We start from the raw sequence: 27,142 nt of genomic DNA on the forward strand, positions 1-27,142 counted from the left end.
GTCGCTGTCAGAAACAGATAGGTTTCTTGCGTGGTATTGATGCCAGGCTTTTCTGCCCCTATATGCAGTGCGATTCACGGGTAGCTTTGATTTGGGTGGTATAAATATAAACAAAGTGAGACCAGTTTAAGGTGAAGCATAGGGCTCATTAGAGAGGTGCCACTTCTCCATCAGCTTACATAATCCGTTGCCTACCTCTGTCCACAGGGGGTATTGTAATCCAGTCGTCAAATTTCCCATTTTGTGTTCTTAAATCTCTTCATTAAACCAGCAGCCACGTCTTAAAATTAGTCCATCACTTCCTTGACGGCTTGTTCCTCTTTCCGTAAAATCCCGAGAATTGTAAGCAGAAAGTTTTCAAGAAATAATAGATACAAGTAAAGATTAACAGTAAGTATAAATAATATAAAGATTAGCAATAAATATAAATAATACAGGGAAACTTCCCGATCTGGTGTCCACTATTTTATCAATGACATGATTCTGGGCTGTTGAGTGTCTTCTTCTTCTTCTTCTTCTTCTTCACGATTCCATCATTTCTATTACAATTTTTGCTAAATATTCTTGCGGAGTTTCTCCCTTCTCTTGTAGCCATCCAGTTGGCTGTATGCCCTTACCACGGGGTGGGGGGTTCACTTTGCATGAAACAATGAGGCCTTACATAATGTAGATTTGTAGAGAGACAGTGGTGGTATAAGCCCGATGTTGATAGGAGCAGCATTCAAATGAACACTGTACTCTACAAAATTGAAACATATATATCTGTATCGTGTCGAGCGATAAATAAATGGACACCAATCTCATCCAATCTGTTTATATACTAGGTGCGAGGACAACTATGCAATATTAAAGATGTTACTATAAAAATATAACATATAATATAAGAATTGTTAAAATAATTATAAATATAACTCGTGCTATTTAAAAAAAAATACTTTATATATTGTAATTTTCCCCAGTAGACGTCTTCAATAAAAATAAAATGTTGACAAGTCAGAAGTCTCAAGTGCAAAAGATGTTATAATTGTGTTAAAGAAACGATAGCTATATTCCTTATTATGGCTGATTATGCAAAATAAACATAGAATTCTCTGTATGGACAAAGAAAACGGACTTCAAAACATTAAAGTCTTATGGGTAACTATCAAGAAAAATTATCCAGAACACTTACCCTCCTCTATGTCCTTGCTTGATTCCCATTCTTGATCGTGAGGGGAATATTCTATATCCTTCCAGAAGCAAAATATACAGAATATGTCAGGTTTACTGTGAAGATATTTTCTTACTGATTATTCCTTTGTGAAGCCTAATTTCAAGCCAGTACTAATTTTTGTGTAGCTTTCTGTCCCATATGAATAATGGTTCATCTTTAGAATAATAATAATAATAATAATGGTAATAATTAGAAAATGCCAATTTCTGAGCATTCATTATGGATAAGGGCTAAGATTGTAAGAATTCTAGAGGCTACTTACTTATTTTCACAGCATGAACACAGTATAGTGTTTATCAGATGAAATTATATTCATCATTGTCTGAACTGCTTACTTACATTCACAGTGTGATCACACACACACACACACACGATTTATGAAGCTGTGACATTCCTGTTTGTTGAGAAAGCAGTGTGGTGTTCAGTCCTGGAAAATGTTTGCTCAAGCGGCTAGTAGCATCATGTCAGCGCGCAAGTAATTAAGAGTTCGTTAACCTGATGTGTCATGAGACCGGTGTAGCAGGAAATTATTCCCCCCAGCTGAAATTCCCCCCTGGGAAAATTAGCCTGGGATTGATTTCCCCCCGTGAATAACAGCCCAGGCTGTTTTTCCCCCTGGGGGAATTTTGGACCTAGGGTATTTTTCCCCCTGTAGGCCATTTCTCCCCCCTACATAATCAACGGGTAAGTTTGACAGAATCTTAGGAATTTTTTTCTATACCAGAATTATGTTAGTTTATGTGGTCTGATAATTTACTGGTACTTGTGCAGTATTAATGAGTACTCACCGGTAGCATGTAGGCAGCACATCATAATGTTAAACCATGTGGTCTGTTTTGTTCCTTGGTTACTGATACTATTTTATGATTGTCTACGTTGGAGCCAAAAGCAGTTTCAGATAGAACAATGGTGATGCCACATTATACTTGTCATTATCAGTTATCAGGATAATGGTAAAGATAATGTTTATCAGGATAATGGTAAAAAAAGTCTTTATTGGAAGGCTAACTAAAAAATGTACTTAAAAAGTAATTAAAAATCACGGATTTTAGAGAAGCGTTAATTCATTTTATCTTTTTGACTGCGGGAGTGGATTACACTTAGGGCAACTCCATGAGGCCTTATAATTTTGTGTCGTTCCAAGACAAGCAGTGCGGTGCCATTCGTAACATGACTCACACTCGACCAATTCGCGCCCATCTGCCATAATTCCAGTACATTCTTGACATATCCACGCCCCAGGAATGTCGTCCTCCCTTGCCATAAGTGTGGCATGAAGCGTCGCAATTGCATCTTCATCCATGTATTTCTAACCACCCTCAAGTGCTTGTCTTTTCATAACAAGTATGCCAAGAAGCTTCTCTGGTTTTGTCTCTATTTCATCTTCGGTGACTTGTTTTCCTTCTGCTTCTGCCTCTCCGATAGCTTGTACAGTCACCACAACGCCGTCAGCGGAGTCTCCTTCGGATGCGACATTCATTAAGTCTCCGCTGACCAAGTTTTCTTTGGTGACTTCCCACTTTCTTCGCCACACAATTCGCTACGCTTAACGTGCCAGGTCACGCATTTTCTACCATTTAAACTTTACATGTATTTGTTCAACTGTCATAAATTGTGTGTCTTGTGTTTCTTTATTTGTTGCAGGCATCAAGATCATATCCATATTGGAATTCTGTATGTTTTTGCATTGTAAATTGTACTTAGTTTGCTGTATATTATTGTTAATTGTTTTTGACCTCAGGTCACACTCATTGTCTTCCGCGGTTCGGCGCCAGTCGGCCACTATATAAACTGCCTGAATCTGTATTAAACCAGCAGTAACTTTTGCCCGCTCGTTTCTTTTGCACCTCATACAAGCTTCCTCATCTACAAAGATAAGTAAAATTACTTTCTCTTCAGCTGGGATATTGTCTGTAGAACTCTCGTTTGTTCAGTCGGTTGAGCTTTAGACCGTCATTCGATGGGCCGAGTTCAATTCCCCGCCCGGCTGATGAAGAGTTAGAGAATTTATTTCTGGTGATAGAAATTCATTTCTCACTATAATGTGGTTCGGATTCACAATAAGCTGTAGGTCCGTTGCTAAGTAACCAATTGGTTCTTAGCCACGTAAAATAAGTCTAATCCTTCGGGCCAGCCCTAGGAGAGCTGTTAATCAGCTCAGTGGTCTGGTAAAACTGTAAGGTGTCAAAGAAACGAGCAGGTAAAGGTTACTGCTACTTTATTACAGATCCAGGCAGCTTATATTGCGGCCGACTGACGCTTGGGCCGTGAGAGACAATGGAATTGACTGTGACCTGAGGTCGAAACAATAAACAATAATATGCAGTGAACGAGTACAAATTACAATACAAAACATACAGAGCTACAATATAGATACAGTCTTGATGCCTGTGAATGAAGAAACATGTGATACACAATGTGTGACATTCGTATAAATACCATAAAGTAAAAATGATTAAAATGCGTGACCTGGCACGTTTTAGGCGTGACTAATTGAGTTTGAAGAAAACGGGAAGTCACCAAAGAAAACAAGCTCAGCGGAGACTTAATTAATGGCGCCGCAAACACTATCCTGGCGCCAATGGTGACTTTACAAATACTCCCCAAGACGAGGGGACGCGTCTGATTAATCCCTGTACCTGGTGGGGCGCTGAAGGGTGCCATGCGGCTCCTTGAAGATAACTGAGGGGCCTCCCGCCTGTGAGGCTGCTGTTTGGGCGGTCCCTTCCTGGGGCGGCGCGCCTGCGGGTGAGGGCGTGCTGGAGTGCGTTTGGGCGGAAGGGTGCTGCGTCGCTGCCGGGACTCTCCGACAGGAAGGCGGGCTTTAGCCGGTCTATGGAAACCCAGTCGTTCTTGCCTGGGAGTGCCAGCCGAATGCCTTGCTGTTCCGCTCCAGCACGCGGAAGGGTCCCCTGTAGGGCTTAGTTAGTGGTGGACGGACGGCGTCGACTCTGACGAAGACGTGGGTGGCGGATGACAGCTGTGGCGGCATGAAGGTGGTTGCTCTGTCGATGTATGAGCGTCTGCAAGGGGCGAACTTGCCGCCACGTCGCGAGCCTCTGCAGAGATGGGGAGTGGCGATCATCCGTCACGAGCTCTCCCGGCACCACGAGGTTCCCCATAGGTTTGTTCAGCTGCGGATGGGGTGCCGTCGGCTCTGGGGCGGTCCTCAACCCGAGGAGGACCCACGGCAGCTGATGTTTCCAGTCCTCGGCGGTGCAGCGGGCCATGAGGGATGACTTTAAGGACCTGTGGAACCGTTCAACCAGGCCGTTGGCCGCTGGGTTGTACGCTGTGGTGGTGTGGTGCGTGGTTCCCAGCAGTTGAGCCAGGGCAGACCACAACTCGGAGAGGAAAGCGGGGCCCCTGTCGGTTGTGATGTGGTCCGGGGCGCCGAAGCGCTAACCCAACTGGAGAGCAGGGCCTCAGCGCACGCGCTGGCGGTGGCTTCTTGCATGGGTGTGGCCGGGCCACCTCGTCGAACGGTCTACCACCGTGAGGAGGTATCTGGATCCGCCTGATGGGGAAGGGCCCGACGACGTCGATGTGGATGTGGCGGTGGCGCCCTGGCTGTGGGAACTCGCCTACCCCGACTGCGTGTGACGACCCACTTTACTGGTCTGGCACTGCAGGCACTGTTTTGCCCAGGCTGTGGCGTCCTTTGCACCCGTGCCAGACGAACTTTTTGAAAGCAGTTTGGCCGTGGTCCTGCCGGAGGGGTGTGAGAGGCCGTGAATGATGTCGAATACCTGGTGGCGGCGTGAGGCTGGAACCAAAGGCGGGGGGCTGGCCTGTGCTGATGTCACAGAGCAGGCTGGGGCCTCCCGGGGGCGGGTCACGTCCGCCACTTGAGGGATGTGATGGCGGTGCGGTATGCTGGGGTTTCTGGGTCAGCGGCCTGTTCTCTGGCAAGGTCCTGGTAATCTACACCAAGCTGCACTGCGTTCAACTCGACTCTGGAGGGCGTCTGCTACGGGATTTTTCTTGCCGGGGAGGTACCTGACGGAACAGGTAAATTCGGCTATGGCTGAGAGGTGGCGCTGCTGTCTGAAGACCATCGTCCCCTGCTTCGTGGAAGGCGTGAACCAGTGGCTGGTGGTCTGTGAAGATTGTGAAGGGCGTCCCCTCCAGGAGGAACTTGAAGTGCCGAACTGCGCGGTACATCGCGCAGAGTTCCCTGTCGAAGGTGCTGTAGCGGGACTCTGGACTGAACTTCTTGCTGAAGAAGGCGATGGGCTGGGGCGCCGTTGATGATTGCTCCAGAACAGCACCGCAGGCAACGTTACTGGCGTCTGTCGTCAGCTGGAGGGGAGCCTTGGGATCCTGGTGTGCCAAGGCGGTTGCCTTGGTGAGGCGGCCTTCGTCAGGGAAAAGGCCTGCTGCTGGCTGGGTCCCCAAGACAGGGACTTGGTTGACCTTTTAGGACTTCCGTCAGGGGGCCGTGGTGTCGCGATCCCGGGGATGAACCGCCTGTAGAAGTTTACCATCCCAAGGAACTCCTGGACGGCCTTGATGGAGGTGGGTGTCGGGAACTTGCTACGGCTGCCACTTTCGATGTAAGAGGCGGACGCCTGTCGGAGACACCTCGTGACCCAGGAATTCTGCTTTCTGGACGCCGAAGGTACACTTGTCAAAACGGACGACGAGGCCGTTTTCTTGGAGGCGCTGGAGGACTGCTTTGATGTGCCTCTGGTGTTCGCTGTGAGACCTGGAAAATATGAGAATGTCGTCGACGTAGCAGACGCAGAATTTTAGGTCCCCCAGGATGCTGTCCATGAGCCGCTGGAAGGTGGCCCCGGCGTTCCTCAGCCCGAAGGTGGAGAAGGCGAACACATAGGACCCGAAGGGCGTGATGATGGCTGTCTTTGGTATGTCCTCTGGCGCAACAGGTACCTGGAAATAAGATTTAAGAAGGTCCAATTTAGTGAATATTTTGGCCCCGTGAAAGGAGGCCGTGAGGTCTTGCATATTGGGCAGAGGGTAGTGGTCGGGCTCCGTTGCAATGTTGAGCCGCCTGTAGTCGCCGCAGGGTCTCCAGGAGCCGTCCGGTTTCTGCACCATGTGGAGGGGGGAGGCCCATGGACTGGAGGCTTTCCTGCAGATGCCCATCTGTTCCATCTCCGCGAATGCTTTTTTCGCCTCCTGAAGGCGCTGAGGGGAAGCCTGCGGAACTTCGCATGTGTCGGGGCCCTTTAGTCACTATATGGTGGTATATGCCGTGCTTGGCTGGGGCCCCGGGACTTGGCGGCTCGGGCTTAAACACCTCAGGGAACTCCGACAGAAGGTGTGCATACTGGTGGGGGGCGACGGCGCTGATGGTGGGTCTGGGTCCCGCCGTTAACGGAGAGACCGGCAGGAGTCGGTATCGAGGAGGCGCTTTTGCCCCACGCCGACTAGCAGGCCGAAGTGCGCCAGAAAATCGGCCCCAGGAGTGGGGTTCCTACGTCATGACGATGAAGTCCCAGGAGTAACTCTGGCCAAGGATGGAGATCGACAGGAGCCTGGTGCCGTAGGGAGAGGATGGGGTTCCGTTGGCGGCCGTCAGGAAAAGCGGCCGGGTCTGGTGTCTGGTTGCGGTCCTCTCTGGATGCTGGGAAGACCGACTTAAAGGCTCCTGTGTCGACCAGCATCATCCTGCCGGAGACGGTGTCGCGGACGTAAAAACCTACTGTTTTGAGGCCCTGGGTTCTTCGGCTGCCATGGCGGCCTGTCCTGCTGGCCGCCGCCACCCCTTTTTGAACGGTTGAACGAGCAGGGCGGCAGGCAGTTTCGGGCGTCCTTTCCGAACCACTTGTGGTAGCGACAGAAGCCCGGGACCACCGTCTGCTGTGGTTCGGTGGGCGTCTGTTGGCGATGGCGTTGACGGGCTGCTCTCGCCCTCTTCAGGCTGGACGGAGCTGACCGGCTGTGTGGCCGGTTTAGCCGCTGTGAAGCCTTGACGGAGTCTGTGAGGTGTTGTGCCGCCTCTATGAGGTCCTCGACAGGCATGGTGTAGGGGTGAGCGATCTGGTTGCGTACTTCGGGAGGAGTTGGCGAAGGAAGATTTCCCGTATGAAGCTTATCTCCTGCCGCTTGTTTGTGCCACCCAAGACTGGTATTGACAGGAGATCTACGACCATGCCCCCCTGCGTCTCTTGGATTGAGGTCGTGGCGTGGATTATTGGCAAGGTCGATAGCACGGGCGCGCCCGCTCGGCGATGGGCAGGGAGCAAGCTTCGAGGAGGAACTTTTTGTGGTGCTGTATGTGAGGGTGTGTGTTTCGGTACTCGCGAGATGAGTTTGTTGTACACGTCCTCCGGAAGGGCGTTGAGCACTGTGTCGGCCTGTAGGATTTCGTCCGTGAGGTCCGCGATTCTGAAGTGGCTCTCCACCCTGCGCAGCCACATCGATGGGTTCCCCTGCGAAACGGGCGGCAGCTTTACGGTGAGGGCGGCCCGCGATTGTGTTGCCCGCCGTCGTGTGTTCGGGCGCTGGTGTGGAGTTGCGGAGGGCCTCGATGCGGGGCGGGCGCGGCTGTGATGGGAGGTAGGTAAACCTCGGAGTCCAGCGGGGTCCGCGTTTAACTGCATGAAGGAGGGGATATCCGCGTCCATGCTCGCTCCTTTGACCCCTTACTGGAGTGGGGTACTTTCGCGTCAGTCGCACTTTCGCGCCGTGGGTTCCGCTAGTGACGCTGGTGGGGTACGCCGACGAGTCAGCACGCTCAAACGCTGGTTACAGCGCCGTGTTTAGGCCGCTAAGAGCGTTTTGGAGAAATCCTGGAGCCAAGACTGAGTCGCCGTGGTGAGTCCGCTAATGGCTCCGGATACTCCGGGGTCACCACTGTAAGGTGTCAAAGAAACGAGCAGGTAAAGGTTACTGCTACTTTATTACAGATCCAGGCAGCTTATATTGCGGCCGACTGACGCCGGGCCGTGAGAGACAATGGAATTGACTGTGACCTGAGGTCGAAACAATAAACAATAATATGCAGTGAACGAGTACAAATTACAATACAAAACATACAGAGCTACAATATAGATACAGTCTTGATGCCTGTGAATGAAGAAACATGTGATACACAATGTGTGACATTCGTATAAATACCATAAAGTAAAAATGATTAAAATGCGTGACCTGGCACGTTTTAGGCGTGACTAATTGAGTTTGAAGAAAACGGGAAGTCACCAAAGAAAACAAGCTCAGCGGAGACTTAATTAATGGCGCCGCCGAAACACTATCCTGGCGCCGAATTGGTGACTTTACAAAACTAAGGTATACTTAACTTTTAGCTGCTGCTCAGTCACAGATGCATTGCATGGCTCTTCTGCTACAGTGATGTCATCATCTTGCCTAAAACCATTCGTGTCATCTTGTTTGTATACCTTTAAATTCACTATGCGGTACAAGTTTTTCAGTTCTTTACTTGATGCAACGTTTTTCAGCTTTGCGCATCCTTTCCTTACAAGAGAAACAACTTCGTATGGGCCTGTGTATTTTGCTTCTAATTTTCCTCCCATTCGGTGATTATTTTCGTTGTTTTTTAATAGTACTAATGAGCCCTCGACTATTTCATTGTATTTACGTGTATGTCTTTCATCACAGTTCATCTTTTGTTTGTTTTGAGCTTTAGCAATATTTATAGTATAGTGAAACACATTTGATAAGAGCTCTTTCGAGGGTTTGATTAAATCTCTCCCGCAATCCACTTGTTTGCGGATGATAGGCCGAAGCAATTCTGTGATCTATCTGTAACTTGGCACATATGATGTCATTCAGTTCGTTGGCAAATTCTCTCCCTTGGTCGGTGATCAACGTTTCTATACGGCCAAATTCGCGTATGGTATCTAAAAAGAACTGTGCAACTTCTGCTGCAGATTTGTGTTTTAAAGGTGAAGCAACTGGAAATTTCGTAAAGTAATTCGTCATTGCAACAACATAACAGTGTCTGTCTGGGGCAAGGGTCGGATCAAGTCCCTTCCTACCCGAGGCCAAACTTTTTCAGCAACAGGCACTGGACGTAACTCTGGAGATTGCATTGGTGGTTTATTACTTGCTCTCTGGCACTTGTCACATTTAAAAACGTAGTCACTAACAAGTTCTTTGTTGCCCTTAAAATAATACTTGGCAGTAATTTTTCCGATAGTCTTATCGGACCCTTCTCATATGTGCACCAAAAAACCCTTCACGACAAGCTCTCATAACTCTGCTCACTTCCATTTTCATCAACACTTGACGCAACTGAACTTCATTATTTATTTTTCGTTTATGCATTAGATGTCCATCTGTAACACAAAATGGTTCGTACTTTTTTTCTGACATCACGCTTTTCGTCTTTGTTCAGTCCATCAGGATACTTTCTGCTATCCAGATATTGGTAGTATGTGTGGTAAGCGAGCTCCTCCATCTTCTAACGCAGCTGTTTCCACTGCCACTACCCAGACAACTGTGAAGCCTCATGGCACCATGACTACAAGGGAAACATGAAAAAAGAGAGTGATTGCCAACAGCCCAAGTGATGGTAGTTTAGTCGTGATGATAATTACCCTGTGTGGCAGGCTGTTGTTGCTACACATCGCCGCCATAGCCATATTATGGAGGAATGAGGTTATTGCATTTGACGACGTCTTGTGTGAGAGAGAGAGAGAGAGAGAGAGAGACAACAAGCAACGGCGTACGTAATTGTTGAATGATGTCGTTAGAGAGTGTGATTTTCTTTTGTTTACGTTTTGATTGTCCGTGAGGTTTCGTGTTCTTTTGTTTTGGGAGTGCGCGGAACTATGTTTTTTTTTTTTTTTCGAATGATCGTGACCAGATAGCGAGAGTCTTGAAAGAGATATTGTGCTGAAAGGACGAATTTTCCGGTGGTTGATCGGAGTTTTGGTTGCGTTTTTTTATTTTCGGTTTGTGTGATTTGGTATTTGGAGGCTTCGTGGTTGGAGTGTTTGTACTTGGGCGTGTTTTGGGTTTTGTGCTGTGTTGGTTGCGTGATCGGTGTCGTGTGATAGCCTTTTTTTTTTTTTTTTTTTTCTGCTGTGTTCCGAGTGAGTTGAGTTTGAGTCTTTTTGAGTCTTGTTTTGGCTCGTGTTTGTGTACTGGTTGGTTTGTTGTTTTCTTGGTTGTGGACTGTTGTTGTGTGGTGAGCGTTGGCATTATGTGCTGTTTTTTTGTTAGTGCGAGTGTGTGGTCGTGAAATCCCGCCACAATATTCTTATAACAGTAGTGGGGTTGGGGGAATCTGGGCCCAGAGGGGGGATATTATCCTGGGACGAAATTCCCACAGGGGGGAAATATATCCTGGGCCATATTTCCCCCAGGGGGAATTCCGGACGGGGGGAAATACAGACTGTTACACCGGATACTAAACCTACATTTCTCTTTGGAAACTTCTAGAAGGAATTTCTAGCCCTAACTGGTATACAAGTTGGGCATTGGGACATTTGAGTTCGTTTATACATACCTGTGTGCTTCGAGCTTACACCTTTCGTGAAATAACATTTTATTCTGCTTTGGGCTGTAACATCCCCAGGACGTTTGGGTTCAAACAATCGCCTGAACAGTGGGTTTTGGAGATAGACTTTGATTGCCCTATTTTCTATCTCTATTTTGTGTCATTCATTGCATTATTTTTATCTTGTACCATTTTTTACTCTAGTTCTAAAGTTGTGAAAACATGATATCCCTAGCTCTAATAGGAAATATTTATTCCCCCACAAATATTTCAAATCTGTGGGCATGATTGGCACCAGTGTTGCAGCCATATAGGACAAATATTGGCATATGTATGAACTTAGTAGAATTTGGCTGTTGTGGGGATACAGCCAATTGAGACTGGTACTGTTGACTTAACAATGGAGAGACTTGCAGTGACAGTGTAGAGACGGGAGAAGGTCTCGTTAGTGTTTCAATAGTGCAATGTTTTTGGGAAGTAGTTTATTTTCTTGTACTTTTAATCATTTCCTTCCTTTTGACTGATTACCACAATTAACCAACTCACCTTTTTGTAGAATAAGCTTTATTTTTGTAAAGGGGATTTACTGGCACGCGTTTATTGAAAGGTCGTATTGAGGAAAGAGAGAGAGAGAGAGAGAGAGAGAGAGAGAGAGAGAGAGAGAGAGAGAGAGAGAGAGAGAGAGAGAGAGAGAATTCCAATATTAATTTTTGTATACATTTATTCAGTAAACGTTGTACAATTTGGTTTTCAAATTTGTGTACAGCACAGTACTGTATTGTAGAGTATTCTTTATTGTTTATAAGCATATACTGTAGTCACAAAACAGGCAAAAAAACAAAAAAAATACAAAATGATAATTTTCATGGTATAGTTAATTATTTGGATACCTACCTACTCTTAAAGTTAGCTTACATCGTTGCGCCATTAGGTGAGATCAGCTAACGCCTTGCTAACCCACTAGTACTGTCTCTGTAATCACCTGTTTCCACCAGGTGGCGTTGGAATGTTTACGTTCTTGTCAGAATTCTTCATGCTGCGTCCTTACGGACATGGTGTGAATCGGCATTAGTAATAATTTTGATGATTTTTAACTTATTTTCTTCTGTATGGTATTGTGCTTGTTTTCTGTTCATGCAGTATGTCTACGACAAGTAGATGAAAGCATTGTCTGTACTGCGTGGGAAAGTTTGTGGAAACTGAATGTTTCGGTTGTGTATGACCACGTAGCCTATATGTTAGCCTAGCTGTTGAGGCACGATATCCTTCTCCCCACACTCTTCACACAGAGAAGTTCAGAGTTGGGGGAGGGGGGTAAACTGGACAGTTGTTGTGCAACAAGGTCATGGAGCCACTGGGCATTTCCAGCCTCAACCAGTTTGCTTGGCTGAACATTGTTTCTCTGGCCACATTAACCCACCATCTTCATTCAATATGGTAGTCGGCTAACTTTAACAGTAGGGAAGATTCATTCCAAATAATGATAATTTCCATGATCAGATCAATTATTTGGATACTTAACAATTGTTAAAGTAAAACCCCAACCAGCCTTCCCACATCTTAGTGGGTGGTCATAAAGAATTCTGACAAGAATATAAACATTCCAATGCCACCTGGTGGGAAACAGGTGAATACAGAGACAGTCCTAGTGGGCTAGCCAAGCATTATTTTTTTAAAATTTTGTATGCCAATCGCACCTAATGGCACAAAGATATGAGCTAACTTTAACAGTAGGTAAGATTCATTCCAAATAACTGACATTTTACATCCATGAAATTTTTTTTTTTTTACCATAGCCACAAAATTCCTTTCTCCACAAGAGCCTTAGGTATAGTACAGCAGATAATTGAGGGTTTACTGTAAATGGCTACTTTCCAGTGTAAAGTCTCATACTGAATTAAAAATGTTTCATGGAAAATGCTTTCCCACATTCCTTGCACACGAATGGCTTCTATCCAGTATGCTTTCTTATATGATATGTAAGATGCTGTTTCATGGAAAATGCTTTCCCGCATTCCTTGCACAAGAATGGCTTCTCTCCAGTATGGATTCTCATATGACATGTAAGATGCTGTTTCATGGAAAATGCTTTCCCACATTCCTTGCACAAGAATGGCTTCTCTCCAGTATGCATTCTCATATGACATGTAACATGATGTTTCCTGGAAAATGCTTTCCCACATTCCTCGCACAAGAATGGCTTCTCTCCAGTATGAATTCTCATATGATCTGTAAGAACACGTTTCATGGAAAATGTTTTCCCACATTCCTTACACATGAATGGCTTCTCTCCTGTATGAATTCTCATATGAAATGTAAGATTTGTTTTTGTGGAAAATGCTTTTCCACATTCCTTGCACATGAATGGGTTCTCTCCAGAATGCATTCTCATATGATCAGTAAGATTCTGTTTCATGGAAAATGCCTTCCCACATTCTTTGCACATGAATGGCTTCTCTCCAGTATGCATCCTCATATGACCCGTAAGAATACATTTTCTGCTAAATGCTTTCCCACATTCTTTGCACATGAATGGCTTCTCTCCAGTATGAGTTCTCATATGATACGTAAGATTTTGTTTACTGGAAAATACTTTCCCACATTCCTTGCACATGAGTGGTTTCTCTTCAGTATGAATTCTCATATGAATTGTAAGATTTGCTTTCCTGGAAAATGCTTTCCCACATTCCTTGCACATGAATGGCTTCTCTCCAGTATGAGTTCTCATATGATATGTAAGATTTTGTTTAATGGAAAATGCTTTCCCACATTCCTTACACATAAATGGCTTCTCTCCAGTATGCATCCTCATATGCACTGTAAGATCTGCCTTTCGGGAAAATGCTTTCCCACATTCCTTGCACATGAATGTTTTATCTCTGATAGGACTTGTGATATGACTTGTAAGATTAATTTTCTTGTCAAATATTTCCTCACCGTCAGTGGATCTGAAAGGCTTCTCACCACTGTGACTGTTCCTTCTCTCTTGTCTTACTTTCGTTTTGCAAGTCAGTGGATCCTTTTCATTCACTACTGAATTCATTTCATATGAATATCCATCATCTTCTTTAGATTCACAGAATTCCTCTGGCTCTATTTTGATGTCCATCAATGGATCCAGAGACAAAAAGTCACCATTACTGGTTTGACTAAAGGCAGCCATGCTGCTGTTTTCTTGATTTATGGAAGGGTGTGATAATGCATCTTCAGTTTCACTTTTCAAAGGAAATTCTGAAGAATGTTCTGGATTCATTCTTGGCGTGTGTCCTTCAACATTCAAAACATTTGTTTCCCAGTATGCTACAGTTGGTGAACCTTTTTCAATCAGTGCTGAATTCCTTTTATATGAATATTCATCACCTTCATTAGACTCAAAGAATACTTCTGGCTCTGCCTTGATATCCATCAGTGGGTCCAGAGACAAAAAGTTACCATCATTCCTTTCACTAAAGGCAGCCATGTTGCTGTTTTCATGATTTATGGAAGGGTGTGATAATGCACCTTCAGTTTCACTTTTCAAAGGAAATTCTAAAGAATGTACTGGATTCATTTTAGCCTTTTGTCCTTCAATGTTCACATCATCTTTTCCCCAATATGCTACAGGTTGAAATGCAAGCTCATCACTTCATATCCTTGGACCTTGTGCATGCTACTCGCTTTGCAAAGCACCAGCATCCACTTTCAGCTCAGGTGCCACATTGTCACACTATCCAGTATTCAATTTTTGTCATTTCTTTGTGAGCAGCATTATTCAAGATTCTGCTTGTGAATTTCAGAGAGGTTGTAATACCAAATGTGTCCTGTATTACTGTTTTAAACACTTCTCCATTCAGACAGAACCACTTTAAAATACATCAACTTTATATTTTCAGTGAATACACAATGACATGCAAGAATAATACATAACACTGTTCTCTAATGACAATGTTCCATTAACAACTCTTAACACAAAATTGTTTATAAAATGATTATCCAATAAATCTGTCATAAATTAAGTAAAATATTTTGTAGGACTACAAGCGGATTTCATTGCAGATGTGTGAATCTGATATTCAGATCAGATTTTAATTGTTGTTATTTTTAAAGTAGGAGTACTACACTGTCACTCTTGTCCCTTACACTTTAAGAGCTGCTATTGGTAATGTTACATGTAGTGCCATTAAACACACGCATTTCCAAAATCTTGATGCTGCTCAAAACTGACGAAGGAAGGAAGGTTCTTCTGAGGGAGAATCTGAAATCAAAGAAAGCAATACAGAGTTAGGAAACATAATGCCAGAACTGAAGCATAATAATAAATCTAATTTAATTCAGGTTCCTATAAAGGTCTCAATCCAATTGACAAGGTGTGCATTTGACAGTACTATCCAAATATTAATACAATCTAACCAAATGTTGTCCAGGCACAGCATCAAAACATTCCTGAGGCAACAATGCAACAATAGATTATCAGTTAATATTGACTCCCACCCTCTCCCACCTGTAAACCTTCTTAGCTTAACACTGTGAGCACATCCCTATTAACAAATCAAAGGCCAAGAATAGAAAATGCAAGAGAACAGCATAAGAATTTTTTTGGGTAACAGCAGAAAGGGTATACAGTAAATGCTGCTTAATTATATGTGATCCATATTATCCACAGTTGCGGCAGACAATAAGAAAAAAATAATAAGGGCGAGTTGAGTAGTAGTTTCACGTGAGACGACAGTTTTTTAATTAGGTTCACTGATTATTGCTGTGGATACAATACATGAGCAGCTATTCTATTGAGACCAGCAACAAATAAGACAAATTTTTTTTCAGAGCCATACAAACCAGAGCTTTTTATGAAGGATTATCTTTCAGTGCAAGTTGGAAATGGGTTAACAGGTGGTTAAGATGAGTAAGGGAATTCCCCTCACTCGCATGCACCACCAAGCACTCCTTTTAGCCTGACAAACAAAGAGGGTTTTGGTTTGCATACCTATGAAAATTTCATATTACAGTATTTCCTCGATTGCTGTGTCTGCATATGCACTGTCCGTGACTCGGCAGCATCCACATTCAACTCCAGCCCACCAAAATCTACATGAATGTACACACACATAAATAAAAATGAATAGAGTAAAAAGCCTTTCGGTTTTCAATGCTGCAAGGGTGGATAATCTACACATTTTTTAAGCTATTTACATTTTTCCCACCCCGTGATTATGCATGAGGGGTGGCTTGAGGTGGGCCATTTATGTAAAGACCTTCAGGTTTGTATGTTAGGCAAAATACAAAATTACTTGAAAAATTTGTAGTTTGTTCCTACACGTATACAGACCTTGGGTCTTTACGTATGGAGACTTACTTCACGTATAAAGACCTTGGGTCTTTACGTATGGAGACTTACTTCACGTATACAGACCTTGGGTTTTTACGTATGGAGACTTACTTCTTGGTGGGAGGATTCTTAGTAAATCTCTGAACTGACTGGTAGTTCTGATCACCTGGGCCTCCTTCCTGGTCATGTAGAGCAGAGGAAGGAGTCCCATGCCTCTGACCTGTTGAGCATATGTGACGTTCAACTGCCAGACTTCTGGGCCTTTTGAATTAATGGGTATGTAGCTTCACCGATTCGAAAAGGGCTTGGATGAACGCATGGTGTCGGAGACAATAAAAGGCTAATAAAACCAGCAGGATTTGTTTTAATGCCAGCCACTCGGCCCCCTTGCTAGAGAGAGGGAACGACTTGCATCTATTAATATACAGACTTATAGATTATGGACAGGGTACAGTATTCAGTTATGTAGCTCACCTACGGTACGTCGCACGCCCGTCCAGGATGTGACGGTTCGGGTATAAAAAGAGAAAGGGAGGCGGCCAGTCACTCACTCACACTCTCTCTTTGCAACAGAGCACCTTAGGTGAGATGCTGCCTGTCCCTCTAGGGAAGCTGGGTGAGCTACACAACTTGTTAAGCAGCCACCACAGGACCCAAGGAAAGTGTCCATGGGCCCATGGGCAACGTCTCGAAGGTAGAAGGATGTGAATGTCGATTTTCGTGACCATGCTCCCACCTTTAGTACCTGTGGAACTGACAGGTTCTTCTTGAATGCGAGGGAAGGACCAATGTCCCTAACCTAGTAAGGTCTGCGCGAAACGTGCTCCTGTCTACTTTGTCAGACGTAGAGGACATTCATTTGTTTGTCTCACGAAGCCAGAAAGAAATCATGTTCTTAAACAATTCTTTTTTGGTCGGACTAGTACTAACGAAGAGTCGCCGACACTTTGGTTTGAGATGTTGAGTCCTCTAAAGATAGTACCGCAGCACTAACTGGACACGGTAAAATATTGTCCTGATCAGTACCAACCAGGTCCTTTAGCGAGGGGACTGAATGGGAATTGAATTTGGTGTCAGGGACTGAAGGATTCTGAGACTTTGCTACGAATTCTGGAACAAATCCTATAATGACAGATCCCTACTCCTCGAGTGCTAGCATCGAAGTTCATGTGGCTTGCCAACTCTCTTGTCAATGACCTCTCTTCCTGTTCATGTAGAGCAAAGGAAGGAGGACAAGCATAAACACAGTCTTGAGGGTCAGATCCCTGTCCACTGAGTCTCGTAAGGGAGGTAGAGACTGTTCGAAGCTTCTCATCAGCATGTCGATCTCTTATGAGGAAAGGAGATCGATGCCCTTAAAGATAAAGACTTGCCAAGGGTAGTTAAACATATGTGAAGTTAAACTGTCTTCTATTGTTGAGAGTGATGATGATTATTCATTGGGGGAGCTGTGGTCCTGTCCTGGGGATCCTCGCGCTGACGAATCGCCGCAAAGTTCTCTGAAAAACGAGGCGATCGTAACTTGAAGAGGAAGACCCTCGCTGCTTCTGAAGCGTGAAACTCCTGTACCTCTCTCCTTGGCGGGAGACCTTGACAGATCCCAAGAAACCCTCCTTGGCTACCTGGTTGTACTACGAGACAATCGGGGGACCGACACCCAAAGCACGCCAGGCAGCCGAACTCCGAAGACATATTCGTCAGAGCTCTCTCTGTCCGTCTCGCGCCTCTCAGAACAACCAAGAAGAAAAGAGGACAGGTGAGGAGAAAGAGTACCCCTACCTGCCCTGCCAGTAAGACCAGCAGGAGAGGTGGACCATGAGCCGGAAGGAGATTATTGCCACATGAGGGAAGAAGAATGCTTGTGCTGTGGCAAAGCGCTTTCCTGGGAAGAGCAGAAAGTTCACTCAAACAGAGCCGAGAACCCGATTCGGAAAACCCGAGCAGGGCCGAGCTGAGCTGATCATGCAAACGCAATCCAGACCAGGTGGTATGCAGTGGAGTGGGAGGCAGTCGAGGCGAGGCGAGCTGAGCCGAGCCAGTCTCGCGAACGCGACCAGGGGCTGGGCAGGGCGGACAAGCCGAGCCAAGCCAGTCTTGCAAATGCGACCAGGGGCTAGGCAGGGCAGACAAGCCGAGCGGATCGCATAAACACAATCAGAACTGGACAGGGCGAAACTCATCTGCCGTGAATAAGCGCTAGTTTCCTGAACTCTAAACTCCTTTGAGGCCGAGGCCCCTCGAGAAGAAGATTTAAAGTAAAGCCCCCTATTCGCGGTCTCACAATTCGCGGATTTCTCTGTGGAACATATATACACATTATTCGCAGAAAATTCGCCCATTTGTGGTATTTTTCACTGAAAAATATTCATTAATTACTGTATTTTCATGTCATTTTCATGACTAAATCCATTTTTTGTGATAAAACTATTAAAATACTCAGGTCCCCAGGTAGTGCTCGAGTTACAGTAATTCGCCTTACGATAATTCGATGGGGTAAGCAATTAATACTGATATGACAATATTTAGAAAATATTTTTAAATTTCTCGCAGGCACAGGCAGCAGTGTACAATCAGGCAGCAAGAGAGACCAAATTACAATACTGTACACCACCTCCTTTTCCTCCATCTCTTTATCCCATCTGCTAGTTAACCCTTAAATGCCGACTGGACGTATCGTAAGTCGACTACAATTGTCTGTTGGGTGACGAGTGGACGTACCGTACGTCGACTACAAAAAATTTCAACCTCCGGTCCACTTTGACTCGAAAAAATGATCGAAAAACGCAATTGTAAGCTAAAACTCTTACATTTTAGTAATATTCAATCATTTACCTTCATTTTGCAACAAATTGGAAGTCTCTAGTACAATATTTCGATTTATGGTGAATTTTTGAAAAAACTTTTTCCTTACGTCCACGTGGTAACTCGGCCGAAAATTTCAGAAATTCTTTCGTCATTTTGTCATAATTTTTGCACCATTTTATATTAACTGTTACATAAAGTTTTATATATGAAAATGTGCGCAATTTCATGTAAAATACAACAAAAAACAACCTATGGTTGTAGCTTTTATCAGTTTGGAAATATTTTCATATAAATCACGATAAGTGCCAAAATTTCAACCGTCGGTCAATTTTGACTCGACCGAAATGGTCGAAAAACGCAATTGCAAGCCAAAACTCTTACATTCTAGTAATATTCAATCATTTACCTTCATTTTGCAACAAATTGGAAGTCTCTAGCACAATATTTCGATTTATGGTGAATTTTTGAAAAATATTTTTCCTTACGTCCGCGCGCGGTAACTCGGCCGAACATCTTAGAAATTCTTTCGTCACTTTGTCGTAATGTTTGCACCGTTTTTCTAATAGCTGTTACATAAAGTTTTATATATAAAAATGTGTGCAATTTCATGTAGAACACAACAAAAAATAACTCATGGTTGTAGCTTTCATCAGTTTTGAAATATTTTCATATACATCACAATAAATAGAAAAATTCGAACTTCGGTCAACTTTAACTCGACCGAAATGGTCGAAAACTGCAATTTTAAGCTAAAACACTTACAGTATAGTAATATTCAATCAATTACCTTCATTTTGCAACAAACGGGAAGTCTCTAGCACAATATTTCGATATATGGTGAATTTAAAAAAAAAAACTTTTTTTACGTCCGCAAGTTACGAATTCATGCATCATTTTGTGATAATATTTTCTGTGTTGCTTTGATCGTTTTGCAATTTGTTATATACCAAAATCATCGCAATTTAGTGTACAATACAAAGAAAAAAAATAACCCATTAGTTTTAACCGTTTTGCTCACAGCGCGATTTGTATACAATTATATACGAAATTTTTTTTCTCGCTGTCATATATTTCAATATTTATATATGATAATATTTTTTTTCATTTCTGACGGTTACATACTAAACTTCAGGCAATGACAAAAAAGGAGCCAAAAATGAACTCTTAATCTTAAAAACTAAGCATGCTGTGATTTTTTTGAAAAATACTTTTTTTCCACTTCGGCGCTAACTCCCGAACGCCGCCGGCATACGGCAGACACTTTTGTCGATAGAGGCTCGGCGTTTAAGGGTTAAAAAGGTAAAAGAGAATGAGTGATAAAAGTATTGTTAGCAACGTTATACTCTTGCGTACAGCCATAAACAACCGAACAAGAAACTGTTGTTTTGCTTATAACCGAATCGGATAACAACAGTCGTTTTGCTTGTACAGTAAACCCCCCATATTCGCGTTCTCAAGATTCGCGGATTTCTCTGTGGAACGTATCTACCCATTCGCGGAAAATTCGCCCATTCGCAGTATTTTCCACTGAGAAATATTCACAAATAATTACTGTATTTTCTTATCATTTTCATGACTAAATGCACTTTTTGTGATAAAACTATTAAAATACTCAGGTTAAGCATTTTTAGAGGGTTTTTTTTGTTTAAACTATCAACATAGGCAGTTCCAAGTGTTTTTAGAGGGCTTTTTAAGTATTCATAGTTTTAAGTATTCGGGGTTGTTAGATTTTAGCTATTCAACCATCATACGGGGGTTGGTTACTCGCCTATTCATCCCTGTGAATATGTGGGGTTTACAGTATTTTTCACTGAGAAATATCCACTAATTACTGTATTTTAATCTCATCTTCATGACTAAATGCACTTTTTGTGATAGAACTATAATTAAAATACTGTACTCAGGTAGTGCTCTAGTTACATTAATTCACCTTGCGATAATTCGATTTTGCAATGGGATAAGCAAATAATACCGATACGTCAATATTTATAAAATTTTTAAATTTTGCGCGGGCACAGGCAGCAGCATACAATCAGGCAGCGAGAGAGACCAAATTACAATAAATAGACAACTTTTCCTCCATCTCTTTATCCCATCTTCTAGTTAAAAAAGTAAAAGAGAATGTTACAAGTATTGTTAGTTATACTCCTGCGTAAATGCGTACAGCCGTAAACAAACGACCGAGAAACTGTTGTTTTGCTTATAACTGAATTGGATAACAACAGCTGTTTTGCTTGTATTTCAACCAACGTACGGTAATACGCAATTACTGTAGGTTATAGTACAAATGACGTTAAGTAGACTATACTATAACCAATTTATGAGCAGACTCCGAGCCCATTTGCGACGTTGCCAGATCCTTCTGACCATTTTAATCCACACCTGGTTTGACCTCTTTAATTTATAAGAAGACTACGAAAAAGAGAAAAAAGAGAAAGGGTAGTTTAAATCCCTCGTTAAAGCAGATTTGAATGGTCAAAGTATATAATCCTTTAATTTCATGCAGCACTTTACGAAATGATTCCTTGCAGCCACCAAACCCAATATTTTCCTTCACTTGTTGTAAAACTTTGTCTATCGTCGGAATTTCTTTCCTTGCATAAAAAGCCAATACAGTTCGTCGTATAACGCATCGATCAAAATCGTCCACATTTGTTACGGCTTTTGATATTTTCCTTTTCTTTTCCCTAAAAACCAGCTCTCCAAATTCTTCTTCCGTTTCTTTAGCTTCCTTACAAATCTGATGCAAAGTCGTTTTTAATATCTTCGTTGCATCTGCGGCACGTTTGACTGCTTGATTGATGCCAAACTTTGAAATTCCATTTTCTTTTCCCCATTTAAAAAACCGGTACACATTGTATGCCATTTCGCGTTCTTCAGGACGAAGGACACGGCGTGGGGAACTCTCCATGGTGTTTACGGAAGCTTGCTGTGCGAGACAATGAATACGGAAGATTATCTCGACCCATTTTATACGATTTGACTGAGGGTCTCAGTGATCTGACCCAGGTGAAGAAGTGGCAGCAAGTTTGCCAGATCGCCAAGTTTGTAATTTTTCTTCCCTTCTTTTAGTGAAGCGAAGGCAGCCAGATTAAGGAGAATTGGCAGTGCTGGAAATGGTCTTGGAATCCGCTCATAAAATGGTTTGACTTTAGGACATATATTTTTACATTATACCCTTATTCAGTTTGGATAAAAGATTGGCAAGGATACTGCTAAATTTAAGCTGCAAATTGTAACTGAAGCTCAGAAAACAATGTTCAAGCTGCTAATGATTGTAAATTATCATGCATTGGCAACATGGATGAAACTCGACCATAAATTGGAGAGGAAGTATTTTAATCAAAATTACTGGGCATGAAAGAACACAAATTACTTCTATTTTTACGCCGATAAACGATAAATACATAAAGCTCGTATTATGATGAAATCAAGTGAAAAATTATTTTTTTCTTTATACAAAATAAAAATGCCCCCAAACGGCCAACATCATCTATTAATGAAAATAATAGATAAATTAATTTCACAACAGTGAACGCCCTGTATTTGCGGGAGAGGCATCCCATAGCTCCCCGCAAATAGCTAAAATCTGCAAATACTTAAAACCCCTCTAAAAACACTCAGAACTGCCCATTTTGATAGTATAAACACAGAAAAACCCTGTAAAAATGCATATACCTGAGTATTTTAATAGTTTTATCACAAAAAGTGCATTTATTCATGAAAATACAATAATTAGTGAATATTTCTCAGTGAAAAATACCGCGAATGGGCGAATTTTCCGCGAATAATGGCTAGATATGTTCCACACAAACCCGCGAATGCGTGAGTCCGCGAATCATGAGAACGCGAATACGGGGGGTTTACTGAATAGGTATTTAAGTTATATTTCGACTTAAAAACACTTCGTATAACGAAAAATAACCTTGCCCCATATAAATATCTAGAGATTCATTTACGCTAACTAGAAGCAAGAAAAGTGCTCTGAACAGAGTCAAACACGGCGAAATAAACTTACCGTGTTATCGGTTTCCAAACAAAAACATTGATCACTATGATCGCAATTTATAATGCAAAAGCAATATAATATCTACAATATTATTGGATACAGTGAATTAAAGCATAACATTTTAAAAGATCCATGGAAAAGATTCATATTCGTTATGTTGATGTTTGTATAATACGATATGTGAATATAAAGTACAGTATAATGTAGGCTAGGCTACCGTATATGTATACGATATACCATAATGTAGGCTAAGCTAATTCTTGTTGTTATTCAATTTCTCTTTGTATTGAATTATCATAAATCACTCTGCGTGAACCTTCAGGATTAGTTGATATTAATAATTACTATACTGTGTATGTATAGAGTATACTTTATAGTGTTGGCTAGGCTACCATATTTGTATACATAGTACTGAATGCCCTAGTGTAGGCTAGGCTATATTCAAGATATGTTTTTTCCAACAAACAGGTTTTTTGGAACCTAACCCCATCGTAAGTGGGGTAATACCTGTATAAGCATTTTTAAGTTTTTTTTTGTGATTGAACTATCCAAATAGGCAGTTTTAAGTGTATTGAGAAGGGTTCTAAGTATTGGCGGATTTTAGCCATTCGTGGGGTGGGGGTGTGTGGTACACCTCCCATGCAAATACGGGGGGTTTACTGTAAAGGGGAATTCTGTGTCTGCTATCCTGCAGCCGAAGCAGCTGGCGGGCAGTATCGAGACACGGCACTTTCTCTCGTCTTGTGCCTCTCGTCAGGAGAGCGCTTGTGATTCATAGAATTTGAGCAACCTACGAGACTCACAAAAACCAGGAGCGGCTGCTTTCAGTTTCCTAAGAAATCAAAAAGAGCCAGGCACAGAACCAGTCTTAGATACAAACTTCTAAGATTGGCAATGAGGGTGCGGCCTCTCAAGGCCAGGCTCTCGCAGCGCCCAAAACGCGAGACCCCAGAGGAGAATGTGAATCGGTTCCTGCCCGAGGGCAAGAAGAGGCAATGAGAGAAACTTGTCTCCCCGAAGAGATTCAGTCCCTTAGAAGTCCCACAGGACTCCCGAAGAGAGTCAGTTCCTTAGAAGTCCCGCAGGACTCCCAAAGAGAGTCAGTTCCATAGAAGTCCTGCAGGACTCCCAAAGAGTCAGTTCCTTAGAAGTCCCACAGGACTCCTGAAGAGAATCTCTTCCCTACTTCTTCTGGTGTTCGAACTGATAGGATCGAGAAACCAGGCTGGGAACTGGACCAGCACTGGTAAGCACTCAGGGAGCACTTGTAGTGCTGGCAGGAAGAGCTGAGACACTTGGGTGCCTCGGCCCTTTCTCTTGCACTGCTCCCGAACTGGGATACTGATATTCCACGGAATCTTGAGCACTCAAAGTGGCTCGCGAACGAGTGCTCGAAGCAGCCTCCGTCTTAGAGGCCGAACCTCTAGGACTGGGTACGGGATCGCAAACCGAGGTCTGTGCGCCCATGGCTCCCGAGACACAAAACCCAGGGGTATGCGAATCGGTTCCCTAACCCAAAGGTCGGGAAGAGCCAATGAGAGACCCACTGCCTCCTTGGAAGGAGGCAGTCCCTAGACGCCCTGGGGCATCAAGGGGAAAGAAGCAGCCTCCTTCTCCTTCGGCCGATGGAGGCCTATCTGGTTCCTGGGACCCCCTCAAACCTCGGGAGAGGAAGGGAAGAGGCAGCAGAAGACGAAATCGAAGATAAGTTGAATAAGATGGCGGCTACTTCCACAGGGTGACTCCCTTCACCTTCATTCTGACATCTTCTACAGGATGGTGGACACGAAACATTGTAACCTTCAGGGCAGCTAGGCAGGATCACAACGGAAGCGGCCCAGGACACGACCACCAGGAGAAGCAGCACATGAAAGTCACCAGCAGCGACAGGAACGATCAGGATGGCTGCGGCAGGAGACCAGGAAGAGCCGCCCAGAGACTGTCGTCGAGTCAACAGGAGCACAACACAGGAAATAGCAGGAGCAGAAGGACCACAGATACGCCAGAGGCAGTGCCACAGCATACACGAAGACCAGCAATCACAGCGATCGATCCACATCGGCGAGAACAGAGTCAGAATGATCCCGATGTGGAACTATGCCATTCCAACCAGGTACTGTGGTCAGTCCTGAAGCAACACTCAATGAATGTCAGGACTCCTTCATGCAAAGATATCCAGCCAACTACTGATGTGTCTGGGATGCTTACTCAACGTGAAAGAAAAAGCAAAGATGATTAGTAGAGGGAGACTCCTCTGGTTATCATCATCACTAGACAAGCGCCGTAAAACCGGATCGCCGATAACCGAGGCCTCCGATAACCGGGGGACTGCCTGTGTCTAAACAGAGGGCTGCTGGAAGAGAAGCATTACCACTCAGCTATGCCCCTCTAAATACGCCCTTGGCCGTCAAACCCAAGACGCAGACGCAGGAGAACGATGGCTTATGCAAGGCTATCACAAATCATGGGTTTGTAATAATAAACATCATACACATGTAATATATACACAAAAATACAGAAAGATCCCACCGGGATAATAAAGAGCTGAACGACAGTCAGGCAAAGAGATCTGAAAACACACCTGCAACGCATGACGGCCGAAAGCAAACTGGAATGTTTACATCCGGGTAGGCGGGTATTCCTGCCTACCTGACGGTAGTCACTGCCTAACCACCTTGTTCAAGAGTTTAATGGCCGTGTCCAGCTTGGCCATAAGTAATTCCTAATGTAAAGGACCGATGGTTTGCATGTCATGTCGGAACAATCAGCGTTTTGGGTGGGGGAGAACACACACAAACAAAGTGGACATGTTTACATTGCGGAAGCATACTCTGGACATGTAAAACACCAGGGAGCCATTTGTTGCAGGGAGGGAGCGGCTGAGGGAAGGGGAGGAAAGTGGGGGAAGGCAGGAGAGAGTTCCCCACATCCCCCCAAATGCGGGGGAAGGTGGAAAGCGGCAGTGGGGGCAGGCAGAAGGTTCTGGCAGACGCAGAATGTACTGGCACCAAGGAAACAGCAGAGGGGGGGGGTTAGGTAGGAACGCATTAGGAAGGTAGGAAACTCTACCAAGCAACAAGGAGAGGCTAAGAGAATAATAGGCCGACAAAAAACCAAACCTCACCTCCTTTACCAACAGCCCTAAAAGTACATAGGGAAAACCAATTTCCAAGGCACCAATCAGTCCGGACGCAGGTGTTCCAAACTCATAACATTAAAAAAAAAAAAAATTCAATATACTAAGAAACCAAGCCCCAGTAGACTTACCTTAGGGACTCCAAGCCTGTTTCTGAGGGAGTGGAGTGCGTTTTGCCGCACCTGAATGCTTTTTTTCTGTATATCCAGTCTGCACTCACTACCGCACCGGAGGCTAAAATTCTATTTTTTTTTTTTTTTAAAGGCTGTGATCTTGACACAGCTGCATTAACATCTCGTAACTGCCGTAATAATATACGTTAAATTCCTGGTAACTGACGTAACAGTTCTCACAGGTAACTGGCAAAGAGTGGCAAGTTGTAGGCTCAAAGGATAACACGTAGAAGAGCGATAAATGCATGAAGAGTCAGAAAGTTGTAACGTGCACTAAATGTTACAGCAACCGAAAGGAAAAGCTTTGTATAGGTTATCATAATACTATAACCAACCTAAAACAGTAGGCCACATTAATTAAATGAGGGTGTTTATAGAAGGAGTAAAATGTAGGTTATTATATTAACCAAACCCACCTAACCCAGCAGGCCGCCTTACCTGCCGGGGAGGCTTTGGCCCCCTGGACCCCACCCCCTTTGCTTATAACATAAATTATAGGCTTTTACAGTAACTAAACCAACCTAACATAACCTAGTAGGCCATGTTAGCTGGGAGGGGGGGAGCCCCTCCAACGCCCCCTTTAACCCACACGGTGCGGCACGTCGATAAAATCGACGCTTTATATGCTGCGTAAGGACGACGTCGATATCATTGACGCTTTATTTTCAAATATCGCGGTAAAATTAGCCTCTCAACTTAGCTCTGTTAGAGTGACATCAACAGTCTCACCAACCATTCAGCTCACTCTTGAGCATAAAAGATGCCAGATTTCTCTAATCATAGGTATAAAAATGGCAAAATTGTAAACTTTCCTTCCGTGGGGGGGCGTGGCCAGGAAGGCTTTTGCATCTTGAATTCGAGCAACGGTCAACAATTTTTATAGTTCTTTGTTTATTTTGCAATTTCTTTGAGATAATGGCATCTTTTGATGATGATGATGTTGATTCATTATCATCATGCAGCAATTTTGGTATCAATAATTACAATGACAGCGACGATACTGACGATGACAGTGGGAGTAACAGTGATAACGACGTGCATATTGATGTGGGAAGCTTATGGGGTCGGGTA

At 43.8% G+C, this 27,142-nt stretch overlaps 1 protein-coding gene across 1 annotated transcript in view; it reads right to left on the reverse strand.

The window, feature by feature from the left end:
• Positions 1-8,062: 8,062 nt before the first annotated feature.
• The window catches only part of LOC136835735 (zinc finger protein 850-like), a 260,556-nt gene continuing 241,476 nt past the window's right edge, over positions 8,063-27,142 (reverse strand). The window contains 2 exon segments of the mRNA XM_067099597.1: positions 8,063-14,266; positions 14,813-14,877. Coding sequence (XP_066955698.1) covers positions 12,541-14,266; positions 14,813-14,877 — 1,791 coding nt within the window. The 3' untranslated portion in view covers positions 8,063-12,540.

The sequence above is a fragment of the Macrobrachium rosenbergii genome, chromosome 55 (genome assembly GCF_040412425.1).
Source record: "Macrobrachium rosenbergii isolate ZJJX-2024 chromosome 55, ASM4041242v1, whole genome shotgun sequence".
NCBI lineage: Eukaryota > Metazoa > Arthropoda > Malacostraca > Decapoda > Palaemonidae > Macrobrachium > Macrobrachium rosenbergii.